Genomic DNA, 18,584 nt, shown 5'->3' with positions numbered 1-18,584 from the left:
AAAGAGTTGCTTGAGATGGTGTAAGTGCTCTTGGGTGTTCCTTTTAAAAACTAGAATATCATCTAGGTAGACTACAATGAATTTACCTAGGAAAGGTATAAGTACCTCATGCATTAGTCTCATATAAAGGTACTAGAGCTCCAATCAAACCAAATGGCATGACCAGCCATTCATAGAGACCATAATTAGTCTTGAAGCTTCCATTCATCACCCTCCTTCATCCTTATTTCATGATATCCACTCATGAGGTCTACCTTACTAAAACAATTAGCATTACTTAACCTAACAAATCATCAAATCTAGGAATAGGGAATCTATATTGATGGTGATTTTGTTGATGCTTCTGCTATCAGTGCACACCATCCAAGTGCCATCTTTTTTTGGTGCTAAAAGAATAGGAACAGTACAAGGAGTCATACTCTCCCTCACATAACCTCTTTTGATCAATTTATCAACCTTTCGTAGTTCTTTGGTCTCCTAAGGGTTAGTTTTATAAGCAAGTTTATTTGGAAGGGGTGCTCTAGGAATTAGGTCACTTTGATGTTCTATTCCTCTAATAGGAGATAGGCCTTGAGGTAGTTCAGCATGAAAAAATCTTTGAGTTCTTCCAGCAACTCAGTAATACAAGTTGACCGTTGGTGTTCTTTGGTTTGGACTTCCTTAGCGATAAGAATAAAGATTGTATTCCCAGCCTTGATCTATCTGCTACACTATTTTCTACTCATGAGGTATATATGATGCTTGGTCTTTAGAGGAGGTATTTCTTTATAAGGGGGTAAGGGTACTAGGTCTTTAATTTTCTCCTCATGCCTGAGAGCATACACATTAGAAAATCCATCATGAGTAGTCTGTCTATCATATTGCCATGGTCTGCCTAAGAGAATGTGACATGGCATCCCTGTCCAATTCATCACATAAAACCTGATCATTGAATGATCCAACAGAGAATTTCACCAAGCATTGTCGTTTAACAATATTTTCAGCTTTATCATATAGCCACCTAAGCTTGTAGGGATGAGGGTGATGTTTAGTAGTTAGACACAAATAAGCTTGTCCTTCTTCATTTTCTGATTTGCTTAACAAGTCACTCCACTTAGCAACCATTGCTTGCTTCTTTTGGTATTTCTTTAATATGTCTTTTTCTTTTTAGGACATTCTTTTACAAGATGTTCTGTAGATCCACAATAAAAAAACAAAAAGCAAGTTTGTTAGATTTAAAATTGGAAGTGGAAGAGTACTTACCTTTGTAGTCGTTTCATGATTTGTATCGTTTAAATCTTTTACGCATTTTCATTATTCCTTTAAGACCTCTTGTGATTAGAGCAAAAGGATCTTTCTCATCATCACTATCATCGTTTTCACTTGAGGATTCTTCACGTTTATTTGCCCTTAGTGCAAGGTTCTTCATGGATGGGATAACTTCACTTTCTCAATCATCATGGAGGGTGAGCTCATGAGTTATGGGCTTTTCAAGAAGATCGTTAAGTAATAGCACTCCCAAATCTTGAGTTTCTTCTATAGAGGTGACCTTTGGACCTCATTTAGATCTTGGAAGACATCTCAAGACCTTTTGGACCTTCTCTGCATTAGTAAATATTTTGCCAAGAGAATTCAAATTATTAGTAACTAACGTATAACAAGTAAACATTTCATTAATATTCTCATCCTTTTTCATCTTGAACATTTCGTATTGATGCATGAGGATGTTGATTTTTGTCTCCTAGGTAGACTTGGCTTGTTCCCTTCATATTTTACGACCAATTTGTCCCATATTTCCTTAGCACCAATACATGATGAAACCCTATTGAATTAAGTACCACTTAGAGCACAACACATTTGATTCATGGCTCTAAGGTTCTTAGACACGGATTTCAAATGACTTTAAGTGAATTCAGATTCGGACTTTTCAACATCATTACCTTGTGCATCCTTTTTCATTGGTACCTTAGCTCCTTTTGTGATGATGTCCCATAACTCTATATCTTGATCAATTACAAACATCTTCATCAATGTTTTCTAATGTGAAAAATTTGTTCCACAAAACAAGGGAGGCCTAGAGCACAAACGACCTTGAGCAGAAAAATCTTCTGCTATCAAATCTATCACGAGATTGTTAACCTTCAAACATGAAACTCAACTCTAATACCAATTAAAGGCTGATAAGAGATTGACTACTCCCTAGAGGGGGTTGAATAATGAGTATGACCGTTTAAAATTTTACCTTTATTTGTTAGTTGAAGAATTTGAGACACCTTTCAAATAGTTTTTCTAGGAACTGTTCAAGGTGGAATAAAAAATCTAAAACTTAAGTGCGCAAATAAACTTAGTCAAAAAAAAGAGATTTGTTAACAAGGTTTAACTATCAATAGCCTACTCCCCACCTATGGGTTCCTTTCCAATCCTTAGGATTCAACGCCTTTTATTAATGAAACCTAGATCACTAAAAAGATCCCTCTATCATTTCTTACCACATTGTTTGCCTTTAAGAATGATCTACAAGTTCCCTAAATAAAAGATCTAAACCCAATCTCACGAATAGAAAACAAAGAAATACTTCTAAAAGCATTCTAAGACTTTATGGCATAAAATAAGATTACTGATCTATCTGTATTAAACTCTAAATCCAATTATAATTGTGAGATTTAAACAAATTATGAAGAACTAGATTTACAATTCTTTTATACTTTTAGACTTAGAGAATATAAATAGTAAGTAAGTGTTGTGTGTTCTTCAATTCTTGAATGAAGCTTCAATATATAAGCCATGCCTTCAAATTAGTTGTTAAGAACATAAAGCTTCATCTCCTTATTTATTTCAATTCTAGTTATGCTGGAATTGACTTTCAAAGCCTTGGACTGCAAGTTATTTATACGCTCCACTTGACTTAATCACCAAATCGCGTTTTGCTAATTTTTTGCTTCTTTAATACTTAGAAAAACCTATCAAGTGAGTACTAGAACCAACAATAACCAAGTGTGTTCATATTTCTTTCTAAACCGTTTTAAGATTAATACATCTTATCCAAAAATTATAGGAACACTTTTGACTAGTCCCTCCTACGTTGTAAGGTACATTTTTGAACACATTCATAATTATAGGAAGTCGTTTCCATACGTTTGGGAAGGGCTATTTTTAAACACAACTAGTCGTGTTAACTAAGTAATTTACTTATTCTAATTTTAAGATTTATTTAATTTAAAACATGTCAAAAAAAGCTCTACCAATTCATTTTTAGAACAAGAGTTAAGAAAATGTAGTACATCCTTAGAGTTTTCTTCTAGTTCATCTTCTTTTTCACTATTGGCCATCAGACACAAATAAGCTTGTCCTTCTTCATTTTCCGATTCGCTTGACCCCTCATAGTCACTCCACTTAGCAACCATTGCTTGCTTCTTTTGGTTCTTCTTCAATATGTCCTTTTCTTTTTAGGAAATTCTTTTACAAGATGTTTAGTAGATCTACCCTCAAAAAAAGTAAGTTTGTTAGATTTAGAATTGGAATTGGAAGAGCACTTACATTTGTAGTCATTTCGTGATTTGTATCTTTTAAATCTTTTACATATTTTCATTATTTCGTCAAGACCTCTTGTGATTAAAGCAAAGGGAACTTCCTCATCATCACTTTCATCGTTTTCGCTTGAGGATTCTTTACGTTTCTTTGCCTTTAGTGCAAGGTTCTTTATGGATGGGATAACCTAACTTTCTCAATCATCATGGAGGGTGAGTTCATGAGTTGTGGGCTTTTCAAAAAGATCGTCAAGTGATAGCACTCTCAAATCTTGAGCTTCTTCTATGGAGGTGACCTTTGGACCCCATTAAGATCTTGGAAGACATCTCAAGACCTTCTAGACCTTCTCCGCATTAGTAAATTTTTTTCCAAGAGAATTCAAACTATTAGTAATTAACATAGAACGAGTAAACATTTCATTAATATTCTCATCCTTTTTCATCTTGAACATTTCGTATTGATGCATGAGGATGTTGATCTTTGTCTCCTAGCTAGACTCGGCTTGTTCCCTTCATATTTTACGACCAATTTGTCCTATATTTTCTTAGCACCAATACATGATGAAACCCTATTGAATTCAGTACCATTTAGAGCACAACACATTTGATTCATGCCTCTAGGGTTCTTAGACACGGATTTCAAATCACTTTGAGTGAATTCAAATTCAGAAATTTCAACATCATTACCTTGTGCATTCTTTTTAATTGGTACCTTAGCTCCTTTTATGATGATGTCCCATAACTCCATGTCTTGATCTATTACAAATATCTTCATCAATGTTTTCTAATGTGAAAATTTTGTTCTACAAAACAAGGGAGGCCTAGAGCACGAACGACCTTAAAATGATAAATCTTCTCCTATCAAATCCATCACGAGAATGTTAATCTTCACACGTGAAACTCAAATCTGATACCAATTGAAGGTTGATAGGCTACTTAATAGTTGTTCTGTGAGAAGCATGTGAATAACTCAAAACAATAATTTCTAATCATTTTGATAGAATGGTTTAAGGTGATGAATCATTTTTACATTTCTATTTCCAAATCTATCACTATCTAATAGTTATTCTGTGAGAAGCATGTGAATTACTTAAAACAATAATTTCTAATCAATAACTCAAAATCTTCTAAGTTGATGAACTTTCAAAATTTCTACTTCTTTTTTTCAATTGTTTTGTAACCTAATTTTTTTTTGGTGGCAAAAGAGTTTTTATAACTTGTAAATGTCTTTACTTTTTAAAAGTTATTAATAATTGCTCTTATCCTTAACATTTGTCCCATTTGAAATTTAATACTAATTAATTATTTTTAATTTATATTTTATTTTTTATCTAGTAGTTTGTAAAAATATATTGATAGTCATTTTTTTTGATAAATAAATATTGATGATCTGATTTAATTTCCTGACATCGTTGATATTATTTGATTAGTTGTTATAATTCTTTTCAATTATAATACAATAAAGGTTATGGATCAAATCTAGCAATTTTACATATTATTTATTAAAATTTGTAGTGATACAAAATTATGATTATACAAGCTGCAAGAATTTTTTGATGATAAATATTATTGAAATTTTTTTAAAATTGTTAAATGTGAGTATTTATTATACGGGTATATATCAAAAATTAAACTTTCAAAATCTTTATGATATATATTATGAAAATGAGTTGTATAACTCAATAAAAATTGATGTTAAGTGAGAGAATTGGAGTGACCATTGTCACAAAGGATTTTATTTTAATTTAATGTCAAATGCCTTTATATTATCAAAAATGAATCTATTCACATATTTCTTATTTTTTTTAAAAAAAACACCTTTTTATTGACAAAATTAATCATATTTATATCATTAAACAAAAACAAAACAATTTCATAAAGAAACAAATAGAGTACAAGTAATTGGCAACTACGTGAGCAATTGTAAATGAAAAGGACTTCACATGATAATTGAAAACAAAGTTGTCACAAAGATAGCATAGGCAACAAGAGTGGGGGATATATAGGAAAAAAGTATTCTCCCACGTGATTTGGGGCCAAACATGGTCTTTCTCACGTGAAATTAGAAGTATAATACATGGAAACACCCACGTGAACGCTATGTGGTCAACTTGCTCATACTCATTGTGTAGGATGAAATGTGTCCCGCTCTTTCCTATAATTCTTATTCATATATTATTATTTAATTTATTATTTCATTACATTTATATATTTCTTTTACATTAATACTCCCTTAAATTTAGAGCAAATATCTCATTTTATTTTCTGATACTATTAATTAATCACTCTTAATTTGTATTTTATTCTTAATTTAGATATTAAAAATATCGCCAATTTAGATATTATTTGATTCGTCTCAGTGTATATTTTATTTATATTAAATTTTTATAATTTTTAATATGCTCATTTACAAATATTTAGGAATTCAATTAGAGCATTTGATATAGTGCAAAAACTCAATGAGACAATTGATGTGAATTGGAGAGAGTATAAAAATATTTACTAACTCATTTTCATAATTTTCCAACCAATTACTTACGAGCTTATTTTATATAATACAGTTTCATCATGAGACAGGCCCCTGCAAGTGTATAATTAAAAGTAAACATTAATTAATCTATTTAAACTTAATCTACAATGTAGTTTATAAAAGCTAACATATTTAGTTTTAGAAGTTAAAACTGCAAATTTTAACACTATTATTTTTAATTAACGGTTCAATTAATTAATAAGAGGTTTCACCATGAGACAATCTAAATAAAAAATTATACATTATTATAAAAGAATTGGAAATTACATATGATGATTTTATAGAATTTTGCATTGCTTATGATTTTATGTATTAAAGGTATGTTTTTAAAAAGATTTTTATTAGATGAAATCACACAACTATACAATAGTATAAAAGAATTAAAATTGCAAATAGCGATTTTATAGAGCTTTATCAAAAGAAATCATTTTTAATGGATAAAATGTGATTGTCTAACATTTAAATCATGTTCAATATAATATTCAATTACATATTTTTAAAATTTTTTATTTATAGGTATTTCTATAATAAAATATTTCATGAATAGCTATTGATTATTTATTGAAATAATATTGGTGGGACAGTAGGAATTATACTCAAAAACTTCACGGACCAAATTTATTGGCCATTCTTTCTACTTACTATATAATAAGAAGGAAGCTCAACTCCTAGATTAGTACGAACCAATCAATACTATTTTCATCCCCATATTTATTTGACCAAATTACTTCTTCCCAAAATTTTACGTCTCCAGAAGCACATTTTATGAGCTTATTTCTAGTATACTAACATTATATAATTATCATATGTTATGAATTTCGAATTGTCCTTATAATAATTTGTTTTAAAAATATTATTCATATAGACCTATAGTTTTACGTTTAGTTAGTATTACAATTGTTGGTTCATAACTTAAAGTTGCTATGATCATATGTAGAAATTAAAAATGCAACAAGAACTAATTTTGCTTTTTATTTTTACCCATAAGATATATAGAGTAGGAAGTTGTACAAATAAGTAAATATAGTAGTCCTATTCTTTATAACTTTAAATCTTACAGAACAAAATATCATTAACGCTTATTCATTATTCTGAGGTTAAGTTTATAAGAATTTTTAAGAAAGATCATACTTTCTACACTGTTTATTTCTTTTTACATTTCAGTCATACACAAAGAACAAGATACGATAATCTTATTCGGATAAAACTAAAAAATCACACTAGTGAATTGAGTATGAGTTAATAAATATATAAAATTTAAAATAAAATAAAATAATCATGATAAATAGATTTTTATATGTCATTTATTAACAAAAATAATAATCGTGTAAATCATTTAATACAGTTAAAAAAATTATAAATATTATTCAACAAAAAAAGGTACAAGATAAAGTAAAGTTCAATAGGCCAACCAAAATTAAGAGATTACTTTCAAAGTTGATTTAATATCTCATAAAGCTGTCACGTGAATGTGCTCCAATTTCTACTAAAAACAATTCATCAACGTCTTAAAAAGATGTGTAATGAATTTCGACATGACCCATTAAATTTTTTTAACCTTAGATACAAGCAATGCTTTCATAAAAAAATTCTTTTCTTTTAGATTAAGGAGATATTTGATTTGGGAATATGTGTTTTTAAAAATTTGAAGAAAAACATTTATCCATTTTTTTTCTATAGTCTTATAACTAAATAATATAGAAAATTATTTTGAATCAAAAATATTTTACTTTTAACCAAAGATAAAACCTAATTAACTTTGTCATGGTACTGTTTTTTTTTAATTAATTTATTTAATAAATAGCATCATATTACCGAAATACCCTTTGACCTTTTCCGTTGACCTTGACTTTCGGTCAATGGGCTTTTTCTGGAAGTCCCATCTTCCTTGAATGGCCCATGGGCCGGTTACCTCTGAAAAACCATAATTCCCCACTCTCCCATAATGCATGGCTCTCCTTGTTTCAAGATGAGTAACTGCCCACTCTTCCCATTACTCCCACTACTCCCATGATAGTTCACTTCTCCTGCAACTTCCTTTCCATCATTATAAATAGGGGCGGCCATCAAGAAGAAAAGATCATCTGAAACATAGCCTTTGCAATATCATTGCTCTCACCCTGCTTCATTAACCTACCCAAACACTAGCAATCTTAATCCCGACATCTCTTCTTGCATTCATTCTATAATCGTTCATTCATTTATTTCCGATATCCACGTTCTAACTTGAGCGTCGGAGGGGTTTTCCGGGAGATCACCCCCCGGACAAGGCTAACAAGTTGTTTTGCAGGAATTCAAGCCACTTCCTCCCACAAATTGCTTCTCTTGATCACACTACCACTAATCTCCAGGTATTTTGAGTGTCTTTCGCACTTCCTCGTTTCATTACCGAAACAGTTTGGCGCCGTCTGTGGGGAGTGTTACAATAAGTCATGGCTCCCAAAAGAAATCCAACACAAACCGCAACCGTGGATAGCACAGATACAGACACTTCTGCAGGTCAGGCCAACAATCAGGCCGTGACCCGCCGTGATCTGGACATGCTAGCACGAAACCTCACTGCTGCGTTTTCCGAACAGCTCCGCGCTGTCATGAATAACAATAATCCTGCTCCACAACAAGTATTGGATGATATGGCAGATCAAATAAAAAATCTGCGGGAACGGATCGAGCCCCCTAACGAGACACCCAAATCCCACGAATCTCAGGATGGGAACTCGGAGATGTCACGTTCCAGCAAGAGAAACAAGAGGCGACGGGAGAGACCAAGGACTCACACAAGCCTCGGCAGAAGTGATCCTAGAGACAGAGAGTCTAAAACCGCCTCTCAAGATGCCCGTACTTATTTAGAAAGCAAAAAGCATAAGGCATCCGAAAGCATCCAGTCACTGGTGGATCGACGGAGGGAAGAGAGGAAGAGGGCGCAGCTGGTAGGATCCAGCCATCCAGCGAGTCCTGTAACCATGCCGCGGAACGAAGATGAGGTCAAAATCCTCCCTGGAGATCCTACGCCGATAATCTCTCCAATGGCTCCTGAAATACTTAACATTCCCAACCCGGGGAAAATAAAAATCCCAAATATGGCAGCATTTGACGGAACGTCATGCCCTGAAGAACACTTGATGGCGTACAAGAACCTGATGGTGCTGCACACTACCAATCCTTCCTTGTGGTGTAAATTCTTCCCAACTACTCTTACGGGAGCAGCCTTGACGTGGTACACCCCCCTTCCACAAGGAAGTATCCACAATTTTGCCCAACTTGAAGGCAAATTTCTGGGCCACTTTATAGCCTCAAGAAGGCAGGAGAAATCAAACTTCCACCTACTAAGTGTCACTCAATTAGAAGGAGAATCCATATCCTCCTATCTGAAGAAATTCCATGAGGCGGTGCTAGAGGTGACGGATTTAGAGGAATTAGTCGCCTTAAACGCCCTTATCAATGGAATGAAGGCTCAAAGGCTCAAGTTCCAGTTGGTGGAAAGCCAGGTCAAGACATATGCGGAGGCCATGAAGCAATGTCAAAGTTATGTCACGGCCTCCGAGGTATGTCAGGCACATGACCCCAAGAGGCGGAAGTCTGACAAGAAAGACGCCGCAACCCCCCACCAATCCTCGAGGAACAGAGAAGAGCACCAGCCGAGGAGGGAAAGAAATCACACGCCGCGTCGTCCCGCGCCCCCTTCAGATATGGGACCCCCGCGTTCCCATCACATTTATACCGCGGCAGGGGAATCCAGAACACGCAATTTGTTAGACGGAGGAAACGACCCGATGTTTAATCGAAATAGAAGGGATATTTTCTTGTCCGTTCGCGACAAGTTGCCAACTCCACCTCCCACTACCATTCCTTCCAACAGGCGCAATTACAATTTGTGGTGTGACTACCACAAAGAGCACGGCCATACCCTCGCCCAATGTCGCGAACTCAAGCGTATCTTGTATCAACTGGCCGATGAAGGAAAGCTTTCCAGGTTCCTCAACAAGAGGGACTATGACACGGGAGAAGGAGCAAACAGAAGGCAGTGGAATCAAAGACGCGGATCCCCCAAGAGGGAAGAGGCAAGGCGCGAAGGTTCCCATACGCAAGGGACCATCAACATGATTTTTGGAGGATACACCGAGGAATATCCTACCGTCCACGCTGCAAAAGACAGTGTTCATACTCTGCTGAAAAGACCAACAACGACCGTAACCAGCGGGCCGGTCATGAAGTTTGATGCCACGACCTCTCAAACGCTGCAACAGCCCCATACTGACCCTCTGGTGGTCACCCTCAAAATCGGACAGATGAAAGTCAAAAGCGTACTCGTGGATACCGGAAGCACGGCTGATCTCATTACAATGGAGTGCTTGAGAAAAATGAAGTTCGAGGAAAAGCACTTGCAGCCCCTCGATAAGCCGCTGATCGGGTTTGGGGGAAGTCAGGTCATTCCGCTAGGAACGATCATTCTCCCCGTGCGCGTGGGAGAAAGAAGTGAAAGCAGGACCCTGCCCATACGTTTCACGGTAGTGGATCTCACTTTCCCTTACAACGCCATCATGGGACTTCCCCTCATTAACAAGATCAAAGCTGCAATCTTCCCTCATCAACTCTTGTTGCAATTCGAACGGGACGATGGGAAAGTTGGCATCCTCAAGGGAGATCAGATAACGGCACGCCAATGCCTTATAAACACTCTGAAGCGCGGACACTCCGCAACACCCGCCAAAAGGGAAAGGGAAGATCAAGACGCTCCCGCTGTCATGAGCGTATATATGGAAAACCCTAGCACACACGAAGGGTCTCGCCCCATAAAAAGATACGAGGCAGTAGACATGTTCGAGGGAAAGCAACTAAAGATAGGGAAAGATCTTCCTGGTACGATTAAAAAAGAAATCGTGGCCACCATTGCTGAGTTCCGTGACGTCTTCGCCTTCAGCACGGAAGAAATGTCTGGCATCCCTACTAGCGTCATGTGTCATAAACTTGACATAAGACCAGGCCACAAACCAGTAAAGCAGAAGCTGCGGCATCAAGGAAAAGAGCGGACCGAGGCCGCCAAAGAGGAAGTTGAAAAATTATTGAGAGCCGGATTCATTAGAGAATGCAAATACTCCGATTGGCTATCCAATGTCGTCCTTGTGAAGAAACCAAATGGCAAATGAAGGATGTGTGTCGATTTCACGGATTTGAATAGAGCCTGCCCCAAGGACGACTATCCACTTCCCAACATAGATCGCCTGGTGGACTCCACAGCAGGCCATGCGCTACTAAGTTTCATGGATGCCAATGCCGGATATCACCAGATTCAATTGGCGCCGGAGGACCAAACACACACGGCCTTCATTACTAGCATGGGTGTCTACTGCTACAAAGTCATGCCCTTCGGGTTAAAAAATGCAGGAGCCACCTATCAAAGGATGGTAAACAAGGTTTTCCAATCTCAGATTGGACGGAATCTTGAGGTATACGTGGATGACATGATAACAAAAAGCAAGCACGCAACTCAGCACGCTGCGGACTTGCGTGAAACGTTCAATACCCTCCGTAAACACCAGATGAAGCTCAATCCGGACAAGTGCGTGTTCGGGGTCACCGGAGGAAAATGTCTCGGCTTCTTGGTAGACGAACGGAGCATCGAGGCAAATCCAGATAAGATTCAGGTCATTCAAAACATGAGATCCCCCACCTCCGTAAAAGAAGTGCAAAAGCTTACCGGGTGTATAGCCGCACTAGGAAGATTACTTTCAAAATCAGCAGACAAATGCTTGCCTTTCTTCAAAACAATTAAGCAACAGAAATTCGAATGGACCGTGGAAGCAGAAGAGTCTTTCCGTCAGCTTAAGGAGCACTTATCGGCCTTGCCAAAACTAGTTTCGCCCATCAACGGGGAAAAGCTAGTCTTATATGTCTCTGTCTCCGAATACTCGTTATCCGGAGTGCTTGTGGCGGAAAGGGAAAAGAAGCAGCTCCCAATATACTATGTGAGTCATGCATTCCGCGGCTCAGAAGGGAACTATTGCGAAGTGGAAAAGGTCATATTTGCGATAGTGATGGCCAGCAGGAAATTAAAGCCATACTTTCAGTCCAACCCGATCATTGTCCGGACTGATCAACCTTTAAAAAAGATCCTTGAGGGGAAAAACAAGTCGAGCCGTGTCACAGATTGGGCAAACCAGCTAGCAGATTTCGGCATCGAGTACGAGCCTCGAACGGCAATTAAAGCACAAGCCTTGGCTGACTTTATTGCTGAAAGCACTCCCCCCCCTCCTGCTGAACTTAATCGAGAATGGAAATTGTATGTAGACGGGTCTTCAACACAATCGGCGAGTGGGGCCGGGCTCCTCATTGTGTCTTCCGTCGGGGTCCGCATGGAAAGGGCGGTCAGATTTGAGTTCGCGGCATCCAACAATGAGGCCGAGTATGAAGCACTACTGATGGGGCTGAAAATCTGCTACGAGGCAGGGGCTAAAGAATTGGCCGCATTCTCGGATTCCCAATTGATAGTGGGGCAAGTAAACGGGGAATTCGAGGCTAAAGATGATAGCATGAAAATGTATCTGCAGCAAGTAAAGGACTTTATTCCAAAGTTTGACAAGTTCACGTTGGAGCACATTCCACGATCCCAAAATGCCCAGGCCGATTCCCTAGCAAAACTTGCCAGCTCCGCAGATACTTCCGTGGCTCGTGATATAATTGGGGAAGTGCTCCTCAACCCCAGCATCAACTTCATGATCAACACCATCGACAGATCTGAAACATGGATGGGGCCATACGTTAAGTACTTGCAAGATCAAACGCTCCCCCAGGACGAGAATCAGGCCAAAATGCTCCAGAAGAAGGCCAAATGGTTCGAACTTCATGAAGGAACGCTTTATAAAAAATCATACACACATCCCCTCCTGAAATGTGTTGCTCCTGAAGAAGGAAACTATATCCTACGAGAAATACACGAAGGCGGATGCGGAATACACCAGGGAGTGCGAACGGTCATTAGCAAAGTCCTTAGAAGTGGTTATTATTGGCCTTCACTCCGTAAAGACGCGGAAGAGTTGATCCTACGGTGTCCTGAATGTCAGTATCACTCAAAGATAGGGAGAAAACCCTCTAATTACTTGACCGTCTTGCAAGCCGTCCTGGCATTCGACAAATGGTGTATGGATCTCCTTGGCCCTTTTCCACCAGCAAAGGGGCAACGTAAGTTCATCATTGTGGTTATTGATTACTTCACTAAGTACGTAGAAGCAGAGGCTCTTAGTTCGATCACAGACAAGCAAGTCTGCCAGTTTTTATGGCGGAACATCATCACAAGATACGGCATACCGAGGGTGATCATTACGGATAATGGAAGGCAATTTGTCAGCAAGAACACCATTGAGTATTGCGACAAATTCCACATCCAAATCAGATTTAGTTCTGTGTCCAGGCCGCAAACTAACGGTCAGGTAGAGTCCGCCAACAAGGAGATACTAAACGGTATCAAAAAGAAGATAGAAAGTGTAAAGGGTAATTGGGATGAAGAACTACCCGGAATCTTATTGGCCAGTCGAACCACCATAAAAGAGGCCACGGGGCACACACCGTTCTCTTTAGTGTACGGGTCCGAAGCCGTACTTCCAGTGGAAATAGGAGTACCCTCTACAAGGGTCACCTACTACTCATACGACGAGAACGAAGAAGGAAAAAAAGCAAACTTAGACCTACTTCCATAGACCAGAGGAAATGTACTACTGAGATCGGTGGCCCAAAAGCAGAAGATGATTCGTAGCTTCAACCGCCATGTGAAAACAAGACGTATCCAAGTCAATGATCTCGTCCTCCGAAAAGTCGAAGCTACTGGGAAGATTGTTGAAAAAGGAAAGTTAGGGGCCAACTGGGACGGACCTTTCAAAGTCACCCGCATCATCAAACCAGGAACGTTCGAACTAGAAGACATGAAAGGGAGAAAACTACCCCGTCCATGGAATGGAGACCACTTAAAGAAATTCTTCATTTAAATAAAATTTGTAAGGGGCAATCAGTTGCTAGTATCAGTATAAGCAGCTTCAACAGAGATTACCTTCATTCCGCAACATAGTTGCGTTGTCATTCGAAATCACTTTTGTCATCGTCATTTGTATTCTTATCAATCCTTTATAACAGAAGTTTCATTCTCAGATTATCCGGCTCCTATGTTCGCAATTATTTGGTAAAAATCTATTGCAAATCTTATTAAATCAGTAATATCCATAAGTCGGACCCCTTGAGAGGGGTCCCATTATCAAATTATTCTAAGTCACTAACAAACTTGTGATACCTATAAGTCGGACCCTTAGAATAGGGTTCCAAGACCAAAAACCATTTCAAGCATTCACCATCTGTTCGTAGCATCGATAAGTCAGACCCCCAGTTTGGGGTCCCTGAATTCAAAAACATTCTAAGTTTTTCACAAAGATGTTTTCCAACCGGGACATCGATAAGTCGGACCCCCAGTTTGGGGTCCCTAAGTTCAAAAATATTCCAAGTTTTTTACAAAGATGTTTCCCGACCGGAATATCGACAAGTCGGACCCCCAGATTGGGGTCCCAAACTACAAACATTCAAAGTTATTCGCCAAAATGTTTCCCAACAGGGACATCGACAAGTCGGACCCTCAGATTGGGGTCCCGAGTTAAAAATCATTCCAAATATCTAGCTAAATGTTCCTTGTACGCAACGTCGACAAGTCGGACCCTCTGATAAGGGTCCTGAAGTTCAACCTGCCGCGACATTGATGAGTCGGACCCTTAAATTGGTTCCAAGGTCGAAATCGTCAAATCTACAAGTTCAAGCCATGACATCAATTAAAGGCTGTTTCCCGCCTAGTGAGGGAGAGAAGCCGCGGCCGATGAAAGAAAGTTTGAAATATTTAAACAAATACGGCATCGAGATCAACATACAAATTGATTATATTTTAAGGTTACAAAAGTTATTACAAAATTTATATTACAAAGATCAGAGATCATCCAAGAAGGCGTCTACATCTCCCTCCGGATCTTGAGGGGGGGACCCGGCAACTCCCTCGCCAAGGCTCGGAGTGAAGCTTATGAATTCTTCAACATCGAACGGCTCCACTCCGATCTCGGATAAGTCCCTGGATAAGCCCTGGAGGTTTTTGCCCTCGTCGATCAGCAGATTGGATAAGTCTAAACACAAACTCTCCAGCTTAGAAAGCGCCAAGTTCTCGGAGACGTCCGAGGCAGAGGGAGGAGAGAGAGAGAGAGTTTGTCCAAATCAAGACGTAAGGCCTCCTTTTCAGCAGCAGGGTCCACTCTCTCCGACCACTCCCTAGCCTCTTCCGCGTCCCAATGGGGGTCCACCAGCACCGCTGACTCCCGATCCAAAATCGGAGCTAGGTTAGCCAAAGCTTCCTTCCCCTTCTCATTGGCCTTCTCAAGAAGGGAATCAAAGTCGACGCCTAACTCCGCGGCAGCCAGGCGGAATCTTTCACCGCTTATCATGGTACCGACTCCCACCATTTCCGTGGTTAGCGCCCCCAAGAAACTTGATGCCTCCGGCTCATCCGAGGACAACCAATCCCTTACCATCCGCGACTTCCTACCCAAGCAAAGCTTGTATATTCTTGCCGCGGACAACAAGGTTTGGAACTTATCCGAATCATCGGACACCTGACGCAGAAGAAACTGGTTTTGTCGCACCAGCTTAGCATGAACATCCGTCAGGTGCCCGATCTCATGGCCAAGGGTGGCCGACATATTTGACGCCGTGTCCAAGTTAGCCACGGTCCCCTCAAGCTGCTTCCTGGCCCTTTCTCGCCATTCTTCTGTGCTGACTAAGCGCTCTTTTAATTCAACGCACTTAGCCAGCTTCTCCTTTAAGGAAGGTAGCTCCTCAAGATCCGCCCTCAGTCTCTTCAGCTCCTCCTCTTGTTCTTGGCAGTGAGAAGTGAGGGCCGCCAGGGTTTCTCTGTCCGCGGCACTCTGACGGCTAAGGTTCAATTCAAACGATAGCCTTAAGTACGTCTGCAAAGGAGAACAAGGTCAAATAGATCATCCGGCAATCTAATTCGAACAGACTGAAAAACTGACATTGTACCTCAGCCGCCGAGGCCTGGAGTTGACGAACCCTGTCGACAGAAGGCAGGGAGTCCAGATGATCGACGTCCTTCCGGCTGATCAGATGGGACGTCGCCCGGTTGAAACGGGTAATCATACCTTGTGCCCCAATTCATTGAAGAGGGTATCGGGTTGGAAAGGTGTGACCTCCCTGCGACGATACACCTCCTCTATCCGCGGCTCTGGGGCCGCAGACGACTCCCCGACCGTCTCTTTGTCGTTCGGGGAGATGGGGGCTTCGGCTGGGGGAGTCGACGTCTCCCCTCCCGCTGACCTCGCCTGTAGAGGTACGGCGGTATGTATGGTCTCGAGGGAGACCTTCTTTGCCGCGCTCTCCCCGTGGGAAGGAGAGTCTCTTTTTCTCTTCCTCCCCTTCCCACTTTTCTTTTTCTTTGATTCCCTCTTCTTAGAGGGGATTACCCTTTGGGAGTCATCGGGAACATGTACTTTTCTCCTCTCCTCGAGGAGACGGAGAGCCTCTTCCTCGCCGGGCACCTCGTCAAGACCCTTCTCTACGGTCGTCGAGTCCTACAAAAGAAAAGGTTAGGAGGAATCAACAGAAATCTTTTAGAACGAAAAAAAAAAATGTGTGAAGATATACCTTCGGAGGAAGAGGTAGAGGCTTATCCTCGGGCCGTTGGATGGCCCCTTGAGCAAGTCTCAAAACACTGAATTTCTTCATTAGATCTGGACTCTTTGCTCGAAGATTTTCCTTGGCTATCCCTGTACAACCATGAGTTAGAAACAGCTAAACATGCCATAGAAAAGAGATGGAAGAAATCCGACAACTCTTACTCCGATCGATAGCCAAGCTGATGCCGAATGCTGAGAGGAGGTTCTCATTCTCCAACTCAGGATGACCGGGTATCCAATTAAGTTGGACGTTCATGGGTTTCCTTCCCAATTGAACGTCCATCTTCGCATATTCAATGATCACCGCGTCACTAAAAGAACACTGCGGGATTCCGTTATTAAAACCTGAAAGGTTGGGTTTGATGTCGAAGGAGGTCTTAACATTCCATCCTCCCGAATTATACAAATACGCAAATTTCGTCCTATACCCCTTTTGGTTATCAGGGAGGTCTTGGACTATCTTCAGCCCGCGACGATGCGTGAAAGTAATCCAGCTGCAGCCGTATGATTGAGAATTACATAGGCGGGCTCTAAAAATATATCTAAAGGCGGTCAGTGTTGGTGGCACGGCCAAAACTTTGCATAAAATCAAAAAGGCCACCATACACCCCCAAGCGTTAGGATATAGCTCGGGCACCGAAACGTTTAAAAGCTCTAACACCTCCCTAAAAAATGGGTGAAGAGGGAATCTAAGTCCTAGTTGGAAAGAAGGAAAGTAAGCAGCTATACAATGAGGGGGGGAAACCTAACGGTGTCGTAATTCCCTGGTGTAATAATATTAATGTTCTCCGGCAAACCCCATTTCCGGGAGATGGCTTCCCGTTGACTATCCAAATCTCTCTTGGTCTGTAAATCAATAAAGTAGTTTAGGGGCCTGCCGTCTGGAATGTAGAATGGAGGAGGAACTGACGCTGCGCTCTCCCTTCCAGAAGATTCGGCTGATCCTTCAAGGTTTTCCATATCTACATACAATAACCCTTCCAGGTCAGGATTTATTCGCGGCAAGTAATTGGGAAAGAAAGCAATGCTCACTTCCCAAGGAGCAGTTTTCATAATCTCCGGAGGGTATATAGGGGATACAGACGACTCATCCCCGGCTTTTATTGGTTCATAATGGGGGGTAATTCTCACCGAACTACTTTCGTCCGAATCATTCATTAATAACCCCTTTTTATTAAGACGCCTACGTACTATCAAAGGAGTTTCCGGCAAGTTAGTAGAGTTAATGTCTGAGTTAGCTATGGTCTCTTGAGTAGCCGCGACATCCATGTTAACAAGAATCATAAAGTAGTAGGCGAAACTTGTAAAGAATAGAGACTAAATTCATAAAACGAATTCAATGTCCTAGGCTAACATTCAAGAATAATTTGAAGAAATTCAAGAACAAATCGAAGAAATTTAAGAACAGTTTGAAGATTAACTTGAAGAAATTCAAAGATCTGGGAAAAAGTTTGAATACCTTTGAAGAAAAGTTGGAGATTTGTCAGAAACTTGATGAAGATCTGTCAGATGTCTTGAAGATCTTCAAGAATTTGTCAGAAGTTTGAAGAAAGGATGAAGATTGTCAGAGCGTCACTCTCTACTCTTTTTCCAGCGATGTAAAATTTAAAGGAAGTAATGAGAATTAAGTGAGAGGGAACTGTTCCAACCACCCTATTTATAACAGTAATAAATGCCTTTGGGACTTGAGTACAATAAATGGAAAGAAGAATCCCAAACGAGAGCCGGAGAAAAGATAAGTCGGACTCCCCATGAGGGGAATCATTGGGAATTTTTCTAAGTGTCCAACACGTTCCGTAAGATCTACAAGTCGGACCCTCAATAGAAAGGAAATATTGA

General features: G+C 39.7%; 1 protein-coding gene across 1 annotated transcript; it reads left to right on the top strand.

Annotated features, from left to right (window-relative positions):
- The first annotated feature begins 8,576 nt into the window (after positions 1-8,576).
- On the top strand, positions 8,577-11,183 carry LOC130807950 (uncharacterized). Its single transcript, XM_057673362.1, has 3 exons — positions 8,577-9,524; positions 9,591-10,340; positions 10,404-11,183. Exons 1-3 carry the CDS (start codon positions 8,577-8,579, stop codon positions 11,181-11,183), a joined length of 2,478 nt encoding a protein of 825 aa, XP_057529345.1.
- The last annotated feature ends 7,401 nt before the right edge of the window (positions 11,184-18,584 follow it).

The sequence above is a fragment of the Amaranthus tricolor genome, chromosome 1 (assembly GCF_026212465.1).
Source record: "Amaranthus tricolor cultivar Red isolate AtriRed21 chromosome 1, ASM2621246v1, whole genome shotgun sequence".
Lineage (NCBI taxonomy): Eukaryota > Viridiplantae > Streptophyta > Magnoliopsida > Caryophyllales > Amaranthaceae > Amaranthus > Amaranthus tricolor.
The sequence above is the reverse complement of the archived record's forward strand: the minus strand, read 5'-3'. Positions and strand labels throughout refer to the sequence as shown.

What these genes read in the sequence shown, in the direction of transcription:
- LOC130807950 (XM_057673362.1), top strand. Translation starts at nt 8,577, where the DNA reads ATGCTAGCACGAAACCTCACTGCTGCGTTTTCCGAACAGCTCCGCGCT. An exon ending in TCCAGTTGGTGGAAAGCCAG is followed by an intron (nt 9,525 to 9,590) that starts GTCAAGACATAT and finishes GAGGTATGTCAG; the next exon opens with GCACATGACCCCAAGAGGCG. An exon ending in GACAGATGAAAGTCAAAAGC is followed by an intron (nt 10,341 to 10,403) that starts GTACTCGTGGAT and finishes AGAAAAATGAAG; the next exon opens with TTCGAGGAAAAGCACTTGCA.